Source organism: Parus major, chromosome 19, assembly GCF_001522545.3.
Source record: "Parus major isolate Abel chromosome 19, Parus_major1.1, whole genome shotgun sequence".
NCBI classification, from domain to species: Eukaryota; Metazoa; Chordata; class Aves; order Passeriformes; family Paridae; genus Parus; species Parus major.
Window position 1 is genome coordinate 4,928,195 of NC_031787.1, and position 14,273 is coordinate 4,942,467.

General features: G+C 52.3%; 1 protein-coding gene across 2 annotated transcripts in view; it reads right to left on the reverse strand.

The window, feature by feature from the left end:
• Window positions 1-11,796, reverse strand: part of SLC43A2 (solute carrier family 43 member 2) — a 31,648-nt gene extending 19,852 nt beyond the window's left edge. Inside the window, exons 1-5 of one of the 2 annotated variants that reach the window (XM_015646837.2) lie at window positions 11,614-11,630; window positions 10,109-10,306; window positions 3,032-3,221; window positions 1,995-2,050; window positions 1,232-1,308 (exon numbers count right to left, since the gene is read on the reverse strand). In XM_015646837.2, coding sequence (XP_015502323.1) covers window positions 1,232-1,308; window positions 1,995-2,050; window positions 3,032-3,221; window positions 10,109-10,268 — 483 coding nt within the window. In that variant the 5' untranslated portion in view covers window positions 10,269-10,306; window positions 11,614-11,630. Of the gene's footprint in view, window positions 1-1,231; window positions 1,309-1,994; window positions 2,051-3,031; window positions 3,222-10,108; window positions 10,307-11,613; window positions 11,631-11,725 lie in introns of those variants that run through there. The other variant, XM_015646835.3, reaches the window with a different exon arrangement.
• Window positions 11,797-14,273: the final 2,477 nt, after the last annotated feature.

Below are 14,273 nucleotides of genomic sequence, written 5' to 3' on the forward strand. Positions count from 1 at the left end.
CCTACCACCAGCAGTGGCTCTAAAATAATCTGTGACCCCTTAATAACCACCCAGAGGGACAATAATCAATGCTGGCAGCAGCAGGATGGGAATCCTCTCCTCTTCCACAGCACTACAGGTGTGCTCCTCTCTTCCTTGCTTTTATTTGAAGCAGGATGACATTTGCCCCACAGTTCCTTGGGGTCACATCCAAGGCTTCCAGTGAAGAACACCACATATAGGAGAGGGCAACATCTGCACAGAGTTCTGAAAGCTTTGAATATATGAAAGCAACAACAGCAGCAGCAGAACCACAGTACACAGAGTGCTCTCTAAAGCAAGTTTCTGCCAAATTTAGGTCTCAGGACTTCAGCCAGTGTCTAAGCCCTGTTAAATGAGAGATAACTTTAACAGGAAGTTTCACTTCAACAGCAAGTTCAAGGTAGTGCTGTCCAAATCTGAAAGTTTTCAGCCACAGCTCAAGAAGGAAAAAAAAAGAAAAAAGAAAAAAATCGGTGCTTCCCAGGCTTGTTTTCTGGGCGACTTTCCACCCAACCCTGTTTGAGCCACACTGACAACAATCAGGGTAATGAGGCAGAAAATAAAGCAGTTATTTGGAGAATGATACTGCTTCTGCCTCCAGGCAGAAAGAACCCCAAAACACAGAGATCCAGCTGACAGTTGTTGACCAAAGCTTTCCATACAATCCTGAATGTACCCAAATGGGCTGTGCACACCCAACAGCAGCATTTCTAAGGAAACCTGTGAGGGACTCCACCCTTCTGAAGAGCAAAACCTTCTGTGATCAAGAAGAACCATGTTCCTGGGGCAAGATGCAAACTGTGCTTGCAGAAAGCTGGTCATACCCACCTGCAAGGGTTTGTGCCCTGCTGATTCTTCCTGCACTATGTCAATGCTAAATCCAGTGCAAACACACATCCAGCCTGTGCCAAGTAGCTGAGCACTGCATGTACAGGCACATTATGAGTCCTAGACAAAAACACTTCCTTTTTTCCCCCCACCTTCACCTGAGATACAAAGGGCAGGTGGAAAAAAAAAAAAAAAGGATTGGGGAAAACAAACTTTAGAACAACAACCAAGGACTCGCTCCCAAGGGTGACTGACCCTTTGTACCAAACACAAACACGTGCTATTCAAGCCACAGGCAGAAGATCCACTTTGTTCTTGCCTGCCAGCCCAGCTCACAGCCACAGCAAGGGATAAAACAGTCAGGTAGTAACTCTTCACTTACCGTGAGTGATGTGAAGGTCATGCACATCCCACCAAAGCCATTCAGAGCCAGGGCAATGAATATCAGCACAGACAGAGCTGCAACAATAAAAAACCTGCCCTCAGCTCCCACTGCAGTGCAGAGGGAAAGGAGACAGAGCCCTGAAGGCTTTGGTCCTGACATGTGAAAACCACAGTGGATCAACACCCTCAGGACATATCATGCTGTTCCTGACCCAGCACCCATCTCTCCCCAGCCACACAGGCTGGGAGGGACAGGGCTCTTCTCCAAGACAGAGCTCAGGATGGGAGGGAAGGGTTCCTTTTTTCTAATGCACAGACTTGCTGATGCAGCCAGTCTGATGCATCTTAAAAGGAAGATTTACTTGAACAAACAATCTGAAGTGTCATCTCACTATCTGCTCTTGAGGAGCAAGCTCCATCCACCTCTGGCAAAAAAGCCAATAGTGTGCTGTTACTCATTTCCCAACCCTAAAAAAGCCATTTGGAATTGCACCTTTACAGGATCTGGCCTTGCTCAAACACAAAGCTGAGACCTGGATATCCCAGACATTTGGCCCTTGCTACAGTCTCCACTTGGTGTTGTGAAACACCAGCCCTCCCCAGAGCCACTTGGCTCCCTCAGGCTGGCAGATTGCTTGGCTTGTGTCCCCAGCAAGACCCCAGTACAGCACTGGAGGGTGACGGTTTGAACTTTGCTTCCCTAAAAACCCCAAACCACAGCCCTGAAATGCTCCCAGCTCAGCAGAAAGATGCCAACTTACAGTCTGGGTTACTGGCACCGTACGCGATCAGCACGCAGGACACGGCAAAGCAGGCACTGAAAGGGAACCAGAGCCATGAGTTTCTCACAAACAGCCTTACACACAGTAAATTACAGCTGCTTCCACCTCCTCAGCACCTCACAAGGCAATTTCTGTTAGAGGGAGGGAAGCTGGCAATTTGGAAAGAATAATCCAGGGAAATACCCAAATATTACTGGCAAACAAGTATTACAGGCAAGCCTTGCACAAGGGCTGGGGCAGGAACCTTTCCTCCCAGCACTGACGCAGCTCTGTCTGGACCCAATTCCCACTGGTTTTCCAGCAGAGAGTTTCCCAGCCCTCACCTCAGGGTGACCAAAGGCAGCAGCAGCAGCCTTTGTCCTGAGCCCCAGCACTCAACTCCTCTCTGGTGTGGTATGACTCAGAGACTTGCCCTGTTTTTCCCACTCTGCCCACAGGCCAGTTTGGTTTCTAATCAAGTTCACTGCATTAAAATTGTGACAGTTAGAACAGTGCTGGAGCCCACTGATCCCAAAAGTCCCTAATCTCAATGTGCCAATGACAGAAGCAGTTGACAACCTCGCTGTTTGAGGCAGAGAGCAGCACACACCACACGGAAGAGAAGGGCCCTGGGAAAGGCAATGGGACATGTTTATCCCCAAGTTAACTCCCCAGCCTGCAAACAATGATGTAACATCTTGGTTTTGTGCCTCTCAGGACATAGCTCCCAGCCCAAGGAGAAAGCTACCCTCCCTGACTCACAAATGACTCCGCTCTTCCTCCAGGCTCCATCTGGACAGGGATCACAGAGCAGCACTGGAGAGCTGAAGTGTGGACACTGAGTTCCAGGCCCTTCCCTTATGGAGCAATTCACTGTGCTGGCTGAAATCACCCCAGAGCTGCTCTGCTGTCCTGTGCAGATCCCAGCCCCATTCCTCAGACACTTCCCAAGGCTGCAGGGATCCCACAACAGGCACAGCACCCAGACAGGGTGGGAACTGAGCCCTCAGCCCACCCCTGGAGCCCTGCACACCCACCTGCCCAGCAGCCGCAGCTTGCGGGGGCCGTACTTGTCCATGACAATTCCCAAGGGCAGCGTGATGGCACTGAGCAGGAAGGAGCCGATGGTGAAGGCCAAGTTCAGCATTTCATCCTGGGCGTTGCAGGAAGGCCATTTGTGCTCTGAATCTGTGCTGTTTTCCAGCTCAGAGCTATTGGTTGTGGTCTCTGCATGGGGTGAGAGAGGACAGTGTGTCAGGATCAGGCTTGAAGCAGGAAGGAGGGAAGGGAAAATCCCTGCTGGGCATAAGCCCTCCAGAGTCCAGGTTTTTTTCTTATCAGTAAGAAATGGAGAAGCAGAACAGCAGAAGGGTGAGGGAAACCTGATGAGCTCTGCTTAGAGCAGGAAAAAGCAACCAGGAGACAGGCATCCCATGCAGCAGCAGGGTAAAACCTAAGCATGGAGATTCATTCATTTATTAAAACAACTATACAGCAAGGGCCTGGCAATTACAGGAGACTAAACCCAGCCAGACCCAAAGGGATACAAAAATAAGGTCCTCCTAATCTACAGCTGTCATGTTCTCTGAGATCTTTTCCCAAACAAAACTAACGACAGCTACAGCCAAATCAGTTATTTTGGTTCCAGACATCAGGCTGACAAGGCCTGGCACTGAGCAACAGCCTGCTCAAATGAAAAGCTTCCTACCCTCACTGCAGGCATCAGGATGAAGAATGGCTTTGCAGTAGCCACCCTGCTTTGACTGCCCTGGCTCTGAAAAATCCTTCCTGGATTTAACTACCCTGTTCCCCCGGGGGTTGGCAGCTCACCTGCCTTCTCTAGTTTTTTTAAAAGGATTGATGCATCTTTAACTCCTGCCCCATAATCAGCATTTTCTATTCTTTCAAAACAGGTTTAGGTCACACAAAACAATTATATACCCAGCTTTCTGTTCTTGCCCTTGCATGAGGAACTCTGCATGCAAACTCCCACGCTGAACAGAGCCCACGTTGTGTAACTGAGACAGAAACAGGACAGTTAAAATAAAAAAAGGAAAGAAGTTCCCTTTTACTGCCTCATGTCAACCCTTCTCCTATTACATGTCTATCCCAAGACTGCTTACAACTCCTCGAGTGAGTTGTGTGCCTTCAGACTTCCATTAACTCACAGCTCCAGAGCACTTCAGCTCTCCTTCTCCCAACACTTATCTGAAACCTTTGCTGCTATGACAAAGCACTTGCTCTCTTGCTGCTGCTGCCAGCCAGTGATATAAAACACTCTCCTTCATATTTAATAATTGATCTGACACAGTTCAATACTAAAGGAGGAACTGAGAGAGAAGTCACTGACATAACCACCAGCATGAAGTGGAGGCTGGAGATTCCCAGCGAGCTCTGGTTGGTTTAGTTAATTAGCAGGAATCCCTCATGGATGTGAGCCCTACAAGTGAATTCCCATTCACTGCTTGCTGTGGCTGATGGGGGAGATCCCCTTGGCTGCTCTGTGTTATCTCTGGAGGTAACACAGCCCCTCCCTTCCTCCCTCCCTTCTACCCAAGCCTCAGCCCTCTACAGTTACTGGTTTCAGCCTGGTCCTCCCAGCTGCCCTAAACCACCCTCCCTGCTTTGTGTCCACTGTAAACAAACCTTGCTCCACCTTCCTACCATCAGGTACCAGCAGGAATTCAGGCACTGATATCTGAGGCCATGGAGCTGCCCCTGTCCCCTCCCAGCACTCCAGGGAAGGCAGGGGCATTTCTCCCCATTACTCCCAACCAACATCTTTGCTAAGATGGTTTCAAACTGCCTGTGTTCCCTTCCACTGCCATGTGCTCCTGATTGATAACTTAATCTTCCCCTTCTCTTGTCCTGTTAGTCATGGATAGCCAGAGTAAGCAACAAATATCCCCAAAATGTCACATGTGCCACCAGCAGCTCCTCTGCAGGGAGGGCAGCTCTGCAGCACCCGACTCACATCCTTAGAAATCAGTCCTGGACAGACTTTGGGAGGCTCTCTGCAGTTTTCACCCACAGCATCGAGGCTTTTGGGCTCTCCACAATGATAAATTCATAGGAAACAGATGTGGGTGAGAGGTGAAACTCGGGAAAACAAGGAGAGGAGGGAGGGGAATTGACAAAGTAGTAGCAGTTTCCCTGTGTCAGCACTCTCCAGAGATAGCTCAGCTGATGAGTGGAAGGAGGGTGGAGGGACACGAACAGCACAGTGACCTTATAACTTGTGGCTGCACATGTTAAAGCCTGGGTAACCCTCCCCACAAAGAGATCTCCAAACAGAAATACTCAGCCTTTAAAGCTGGAGAATACAAATTCCTGTTCACAGTTTGATGTGTTCAGCTGCTGCCTGTCCCCAAGGAGCTCACACAGCACACACCTGCTGGCCCCCTCCCATGACAAACATGCACGAGTTGACAAGGACACAGCTCAGAAACAGCAAAGAAATTTACCCCTCTCTGAACACTGGAAGGCTGGCAATGGGACACCAAACTTCATTCCCTACCTGTACCAACCACCTTGTTTATAGCTGCTCGCTGCCAGCTCCAAGGAGGGGCCAGGCAACAGCACTATGTGGAAATACAAATTGTTTGTGAAAATAGAAGCACCCCCTGAGCAACAAGAGAAGATCTACTGAGGCGTAATGGAAATGATTCCAGCAGCCCTTGGCACCCTGACATCCCCTGATCCTTTGAGCCACCTCCATAAATAGAACATTTTGGAGGGGCTGCAGGTGTGTGCAGCAGGCACAAGGTCCAGCCAAGAGCCGTCTCATCCGCAAGCACAGATTCGGGTGCCAGCAGCTCCTTGGCACAGGACAGCGAGTGGCAGCACAGGACATGTAGCTAGGAGGGGTTTAATGGGCAGAGAACCTGCCTAACTACTCACCTACCTAATGCACCTGGTTACAGCAAACAGCAGCTTCCCCTCAATCACAGCTCAGATCCAGTTCCAGATCGGTGCATGCCACACTCCCGGGAAAATCTCCTACGTGCCTGGCTCCATCTGGAAAACTGCTCTGGGGAAGGACTGGCTCTGTGCCCACAGTGCTGCCCTCCCCAAATCCTCTTGCCAAGTCCACCTGCATGCAGCACTCGAGGTGTGACACCCGGGCAAGGCAGCAGCAAGAGGCTGTGCTCACTCACTGCTGCCTCACTGACAAGCCAGCAGAAGCTACAAGTCTTTACCAGCAATTACAGGAACATTGCTGCCTATTTTTACAGCACTCCCCACACAAGCAGCAGGATTTCTACTGCCCAATTAGTAGTTCAAGTTACTATTTAAAGAATGACAGCTTAGGTGAGGAGAAGGCTGCCTGGGTGATCATTTATGTCAAGATCATCGCTGGGATTTGTTCAGGCTGGAACATTCAAAGCCATCCTTTCTCACAAATGAAGTGCTGCAGGTTTCATGCAAGGGTCAATCATTAACTGCTCTTTACTGACCTCTTCAAATCCCAGGCACACACACACACACACACACCACATTACCAGAGGAACGAGTCTGGCTTTTCCAGGAGTGACTGCCATCTCAGATGGCAGAGAGCAGCTTTCCTTTCATCTTATTTCATGGATCAGACTGAGTCAAATAGGCAAGACATCCCCCCCCAGCCACCCTGACAATAGCTCTGTCACAGCCTGTACACCTCCATCTTCCTCCTCTCTTTTTTATAGAAAAAGGGGGGCAAAAAAAGGAGGGAAAAAAAAGACAAATCAAGGGCAAAGAACTGGGAGTATTGGTTTAAAAAAATAGCACACTGAAAGACATGTGCAAACAACTGATTCTGCAGTCTGCCCACATAAGAACATGTTTTCTCTTTTCAGGATGGTGTCATACTTCTGGGAACTGGGAGGAGATGTTCTTGCTTTGTACCACTGCAAAAGCGATTTATTTGGATTTCCCTGCCCTTCCACTTGCACTTCCAGGACCCCCTCTCAAGGCGTCTGAAAGCTTCATATGACCAAGGCACAGCCTCAGTGAAACTCCCCTCCCCAGCTGTGGTTTCATTTTGCAGCTGCTCTCAGCCAGCACCTTCCCACGACAGCTGCTGATCAGCACAGCGTGTTTCCTGTACAAATCGAATATTTACCACCTTTACACTTTTCCTGTTTACAGCCTCACGCGTGCAGCCCTTCCACAAATTGTAGTTGTCGTATCTCCTCGGATTGTGAGGGACTTCAGACTGCAAGTTCCACACCCAGAGCTCAGATAAATGAGGGAAAAGAGCTGTAAGGCAGCACCTGCCCCCTGTGACCATGCCAGGGCTCGTTAACGCACTGTAAGTGAATTAGCTTATCATCCCTTTGGTATTCTGCAGCCCTGTCTTAGAGGAAAGCCCTCTGTGCCCCTTATCTCTGCTCTTTGTGAGCAGATTATCAAGTTCAGGACACTTTTTTGCTTTTTAGCATGTTTCAGACTCAAGCGTTCAGCTTCCCAATCCCAGAAACATCATAGCAAGGCAAGACCCTGGACTGATCAAATTCCCCAAGAGCTGATAAGGCCCAGGACCGTGATAAAGACTGTGGAGTCAGCACTTGCACAGACTAAAAGATGCTGCTTCAGTTGGTTAAAGGCCAAGTAGTAGTGTAGTAAAATTAAAATGGGAACAAAGTGCTACTACCAGGCTCCTTGTCAGCGAATTTCAAACATACCTCTCAGGAGGTGGCCCAACGGGTACAACCCCCCACTCCAGCCCTGTTGCACAACTGCTCTAAAAATATTTTGTTATTTCAGATTTTTTTTTCCCCCCAGGTATCTATCTCCACCCTCAGGTTACAGAGTTGAGTCTATTGGACCCCACATTTGTACAAAAGCTGAGTAAAATCCAACATGAGGAGCCAAAGGCAAGCAAGGAAAGTGAGGGATTTGACAGGGAGACAAGGAGTCCTCCATGAACTGCAGCACTTTCTGGGCAGCTGCTGTTACCTTCAGAGAAGCCTGCAGAAGGGACAAGGTCTAGTTTTGCCTGTCATTGGAAAGCATCACAAAGTGCAAGAGCTTTTGCTGACAAACTGAAAGCCCTGCCAAGAACCTTTGGCTCATTAGGAAAATTCTATTTTTTTTCTTTGCAATACTTACATGCCCACAGCAGCATTAGGAACAACAAGTGCCCAAAGGCTACTAGTCATGATTTGTTTGCACCAATCCTCCAGCCAAGTTGGCTGCAGGATTCAATAGGTTACACTGAAAAAGGCAAACACTGGGTCACCCTAATGCCAGCAAAGGGAAAACTCATTTTGGGGCTGGTCATTGAGAGTCTCCACACACTTGGAGCCAGGAGTCTCCCCCACAAAACTCTTACAGCGAGGACAAAACCAGAGAAAGGAAAGTGAGTCAGCATGGGTGAATGTCCCCACCTCATCACAAGCCATCACCGAGCTCAGAAGTGATGGCCAGATATTTGAGGACAATGAGAACATTTGACTACACAAATTTTTCTTCTCAGGGCTTAAGCTTTCTTGCCTCAGGGCACAGGTTGGCCACTGAGAGGGAGCAGTTGCCCCCGGGGCAGCAATTTCACAGCAGTCCAAACATTTGCATCTTCCCTGTGGTCTGTGGGCATGGGCACTCCCACGGGGAGAGCCAGAAAAGCCACAGATTGTGAAAAACCGAGGTGAACCTCACAGATTCGGGAAAAACTGAAAGCAGTCAAGGCAAAGAGCACGAGGTGGGCCCCAAGTGAAGTTCTTGTCAGCAGAGCACATCTCAGGAAGCAGACAGGCAAATGCCTTGCTCACAGAGACAGTCAGCATTTGCTTATCAGCTCCTGTGTGCTTTATCGGAGTGGCAGAAAGCCTCCACCTGATGGGTTTAATGTGATCTCTTACACAGGCCTGTGACAAAGTCTCAGTGATGTGGAGAGAACACAGCAGCCTCGACCAGAAGTCCTGCAGGGTCTCCAGGCACTGGGAGTCTTCCTCACCCACAGGAATGCTCCTGGGTACCCCAGTGACACGGACACTTGGGAGCACTGCCCCGAGAGCAGAGCACAGGATGATGGAGCTGCCAAACTGCAGCTGATAAAAAACTCAAACACGTGCATGTTTGCACCAACTCAGGCCCTGGTACACAAAGCAGGAGAGATAAGCAGCTGATGAATGAGCAAAACCCAAAGTACCATCACAGCTATTCACAGGTACCTTTGTCTGGACTTTGTTTCCCCACACCTCAGTTTTCCCCACCATTCTCAGCCATTACTCACTGATATCCAACTCTTTTCACAAACTGCTTCCTCCACCAGCCCCAAATGGGCTGATCCAATCTCAGTCTCCATCACATATCTCTGGAGAGAGCACAAACTGCCCCTCTTCACTCCACCCTTCCCTTCTCTGAGCATATGCAAACCCTCAGTCACCCAGCAACTTTCGAAATCCACACCTTTACCTCGGGCTCCTTTTAACCCCACTGACCACCCAAACACACTGTGGGATGCACAATTCTCTCCATGCCCAGGCTGGGGATGGATGCCCACCTCCAGGCTATTTTCCCAGCATTACCATTCCCACATCACTACCTCTCCTCTTCCAGGCTGTGTCTGCAAGAGGGACTGTCACTTCTGGCTGGGGAAGAGGGTAAATCTCAAACCCTCACAGAAACACAGCCTGGTTTGAGCACATCCTGGATGCTTCAAGGAGAGGAACGATCAGTAGTATTTAATTCTGCAAATGCTCCTCAACAGCAGCATCAGACTGCCCTGATATTATTGGCACCCATGCTCCTTGTTTTCTCACCACTAAGGACAAAGTTCATCTTATAAACTCAGGACACCCTCCCCACAAATCATTATTCTCCAGAATCCATCCAGCCTTCCCTTGCTGAGGAAGGAGTCGTGGCCAAGTAGAAAAAGGCACTCAGAAAAGTTCTACCCTTTTTAAAATGCCTTTTTCCAATCACTCTGCAAAGCAACAGCACCTACAGGCACACTGCACCATCACAAGGATGCCACTGGTTTCAGGAAGGAGCACAAATTCCTTCCTTCTCTCCTGGGATTGACATGGGAGCTCAGCCCTCCTCCAACCAGCTCCACACCACCCTAAAACAGAGAACCACCCCAGCAAACCTCAGCAGCAACTTATCCACACACAAGGCCAGAGCATCCTTACCTAACCCGTAGCACAGGTAGGAATAAAACCCTTCTGCCTTCAGCATGATGAGCAGGGACCCCCAGCCCAGCAGGACGGCAGAGAAGAGCAGGTTCTCGATGATGGCTGTGAACGCCATCCACCAGCGCCGCCGGTGCGCTGTGGCCAGTGTGGGGGCCATGGCTGCCTGGTGGGGATGGCCTTCTTCAGAGCCTCAACCTGCAGGGAGCAACATCCAGTGAGTCTACACAGAAAGCACACGCTGCTCAAGAAGCATGAAAAAAAACCGTGGTTTAAGGAATCTCCCTGCTAGCACCCAGGCAAAGCTGCCTGCTGAACGCCAGGCACTCAGGTGCAGAACTGGTTTTTGCAGGTGCCAGCTTGCCAAGTGACCCCGAGGGATGGGGGAAGGCACAGGTGCCCTTGAAGAGCCCCTCAGGTGCTCATTTTGAGCCACACGGGGCCCTGCTCAAGGACTCTGTTCCACTTCCCGAGCAATAGGTACGAAAATACAGCAAACACGGGCAGGTAGCTCATTGGTGAGGCTGGGGGGAATAAATGCCAGGGCAAGGGGGCTGCATCCAGCACCCCAATCTCCCCACCAGGCAGGGGCTGGGATTGGGGACACAGCCCCACATCCCCAGAGGTGGCTTCAGAGACCCACCAGCTCTGCTCTGCCCCATGCAAAAGCACAGACCTGCTCTGGAAGGTGCATGAGGGTTCTATAAATTCAGTTTATGCCACCAATGGCTCACCAAGGTGCATTTTTTGTTGCCTGACACACCAACCAGCTCAGAGGGAGACACCTCAGCTCAGTGGCTTCTCCAGGCTGCCCCAGATGCTGGAGCTGCATTAACTGCGTCCAGCTCCACTTGTCCCAATCCCTGGGGCCCACAGGAGCGAGCAAATTTGGGAACACGTCTGCCCAAGGGAGTGTCACAAGGCAGGTGGCCCTTGGAGCCAAACTGAGGCTTTTCCCAGCCCAGGCACACCTCAGCCTGCGCTGTGGGGAAAGCAGCTGGCCACACACCCAGCCAGGACAGCTTCCCTCACTGGAGGGACCCCAGCACGGGGTGCTTTGTCGGGTCTCACCCAGCTCCCTGCAGCGATGTCTGGAGGTCACAGCCCCCTTCCAGCCACAGAAGCCGGTTCAGAGCCCCCTGCCCCGCAAGCCAGCCTGCAGTCCCCCCAAACCCCCCCACCAACAGCGCAGGCCCGCTGCCCCAGCACAGCCCACAACGCATTTCCTCCATCACCTCCTCCTCTTCCTCATCCCTGCACCCGCTGCCCCCTCCCCAGCCCCGGTATCCTTGGCCAGCCCAACGATTCTCTCTGCGACAGGAGCTGCAGCCCGCTGTCCCCGCTGCCAGCCGCCCCCCAGTGTCCCCAGCACAGCCCACTCCCCACATCACCCCCGCTGCACCCCCCTCGCCACACAGCCCCTCACCCACGCTCCCCCTCCCCATCCCCTCTACCTCCGCCGCCTGCCACTCCCACGCGAGAATCCCCCGATGCCCCCCACGCACCCGCTCCCTTCCCACCGCCTTGCAAAATTCACGCTGCTCAGGGAGCCCCCACAGCCGCAGGGCGGCCCCCGGTGCGGTCCCCCCACCATGCCCGGTGCCGTGCCCCGCTCACCGCCGGTGCCGCGCCCGCTCCGCTCCGCCGCGGTCCCACCCGGGCTTTTTATCCGCCCTCCCAAGCAAAACAGGCGCGCCCGCTGATTGGCCGCCGCCTCAGCTAATGGCCGCGCGCGCCGCTGCCGCTGGGGCACGTGCCGGTTCGCGCCCCCCCCCCGCCTCACGGGACCCCCGCCGGGACCCCTCACGGGACCCCCCCATATCCCCACAGGATCTCCGGGGGATCCCCCGGTATCCTCCCCCGGGATCTCCATGGGATACTCTCGATATCCCCCCCGGATCCTCCCGATATCTCCTCACGGGACCCCCCAGTATCTTCTCGTGAGATCCCACGGTACCCCCCGACATCTTCTCCCGGTAACCACCCCATTTCTTCCCCCTGTATCCCCAGATATCTCCCCCAGCTACCTCCCACCCACAGCCATCCCCTGACATTTTTCCCCTCCGGGATTCCCCCGGTACTCCTGCAGTACGCCTCGATATTTCCCGGAACCCCTCCCGGTATGCGGGTACCCCTCCCCGATCCCACTCTCCTCCCGTATGCCCCGGTACCCCCGGCCCGGGCTGCACCTGGGCTCTCCCGGGACAGCCGCACACACCCGGGCGGGACACCCGGGGCTGGGCACGGTGGGACACACACACACACACACACACACACACACACACACACACACACACACACACACACACACACACACACAAACACACACAAGGGAAAAAGAAGCGAGCAGGACGGGATGGGCGGCAGGAGGTGATGCGGCTCCCCCGCCCGGCGCGGTGCGGGGAGCGCCCCGCGGGGTTGGCTGCCGCTCTCCGCCGCTCTCCGCCGGCCCCGGGCGGCAGCCGCGGGAGCCGCACCGCGCTGTGAGGACAGCCCCGCGTGTCTCACACAGGGAGCCGTGTCGGGAACAGCGCCCGCGGCATTGCTCATCTGCTGTGGCTACGGGCACCGGATCCGTCCTGCGAAGTCTGCCCGTCCTCCTCAAGGAGAGATGCCAGAGAAGCTGCTCCACCCCATTAAAAGGGCATCCTGGGAGCAGGCATCCCGCACAGCCTCACGGCTGAACACCCTGACGGCACAGCTGGACAGGGGCAATGAGCCCTCGAGACACCACAGCCCACGATACAGCTCAATTAAAGAGTCACAGAAAGGTTTGGGTTGGAAGGAACCTAAAAGATCATCTCATTCCACCCCCTGGCATGGGCAGGGACACCTTCCAGCAGACCAGGTTGCTCCAAGCCCCATCCACCCTGGCCTTGGACAGTTCCAGGGGTGGGACAGCCACAGCTTCTGTGCACAACCTCTGCCAGGGCTTTGGCACAAAGAATTTCTTCCCCATATCCAGTCTAACCCTACCCTCTATCAGCCATTCCCTCTTGTCCTGTCACTCCATCCCTTTTCCAATGTCCCTCTCCAGCTCTCTTAGATCCCCTTTAAGCACTGGAAGTGCTATAAAGTCTTCCTTCACCCTTCTGCAGTCTGAGCACTCAAAACTCCCTCAGCCTGTCCATAGTAGAGCTGCTCCAGCCTCTGATCATAATTGTAACTTCCTCTGGACTCACTCCAACACATCCCTGTCCCTTTTTTGTCAGAATCCTCACAGCTGGACACAACACTCCAGGTGGGATCTCAGATGAGTAAAGGGGGAAAATCCCCTCAAACCTGTTGATCACACTGCTGGGGATGCAGCCCAGTTTCATGAAATAAAAGTAATACCATTACAAATCAGTTTCATGTCTGACTTCACCAGAGCTCTGCCCTCTTTTTTCTGTTAAATTATTTTTCGGAGCATTCCTCTGAGGTATTTCTAGATCTTCCATAAATCATTAGTGAGGTTCTGGGTCAGAGGATGTGGCCACGAATCCCTAGAATCTTTACAGGGGATATTTTCTCAGCCAAAGGAGATGAAAACAGCATTTGTGGCAGGTAAACACCCCAGAGGAAGCAGAGGGCCCCAGACAGACGGACGTGTCCCCACCACTCCATCCCTGTGGCGGGCGGGAAGAGGAAACTCCTCAGCCTTGGCTGTGGGAGAGGGGTCAAACATTTCAACAGCTGGAAAGTGGATTTAAGCCAATGCAAACAAACAAACAAAAAGCCCAAAGAAAACAAGGCAGCCTGGATCAGTGCCAGGTGTTTAACAGAGGTAGAGGAAGGCTGAGACAGCACTAGACCCAGGAGAGCTCAGCACCCAGACCTGGCTGCTGTGTCCAACAAACACAAACTGTGACAAGGAGGAGCATGAGGAGGGTTTGAAGGCTGTTTGGGGTCACAGGAACCCTTTGCCACAGCAAGAGCAGGGGGGCTCAGTTTTCCTATCCTAGAAGGAGAAAAGAAGCTATCAGGTGATCCACAGCCAGCTATAAATACCCCAGGGACTGAGTAAACAGCATGGGGAGAAAAAAAATAAAGTGAAGCCTAAGAACAGCACTGACATGTTTTTAGAAACTGGCCAGGAATGAGTTTAGGCTGGAAGGGAAGTGACAGCTCCTGCTCTGGCACAGCCACTGGGGTAAATGATGTGGTGCTTTCCAAAGCCTTGGGC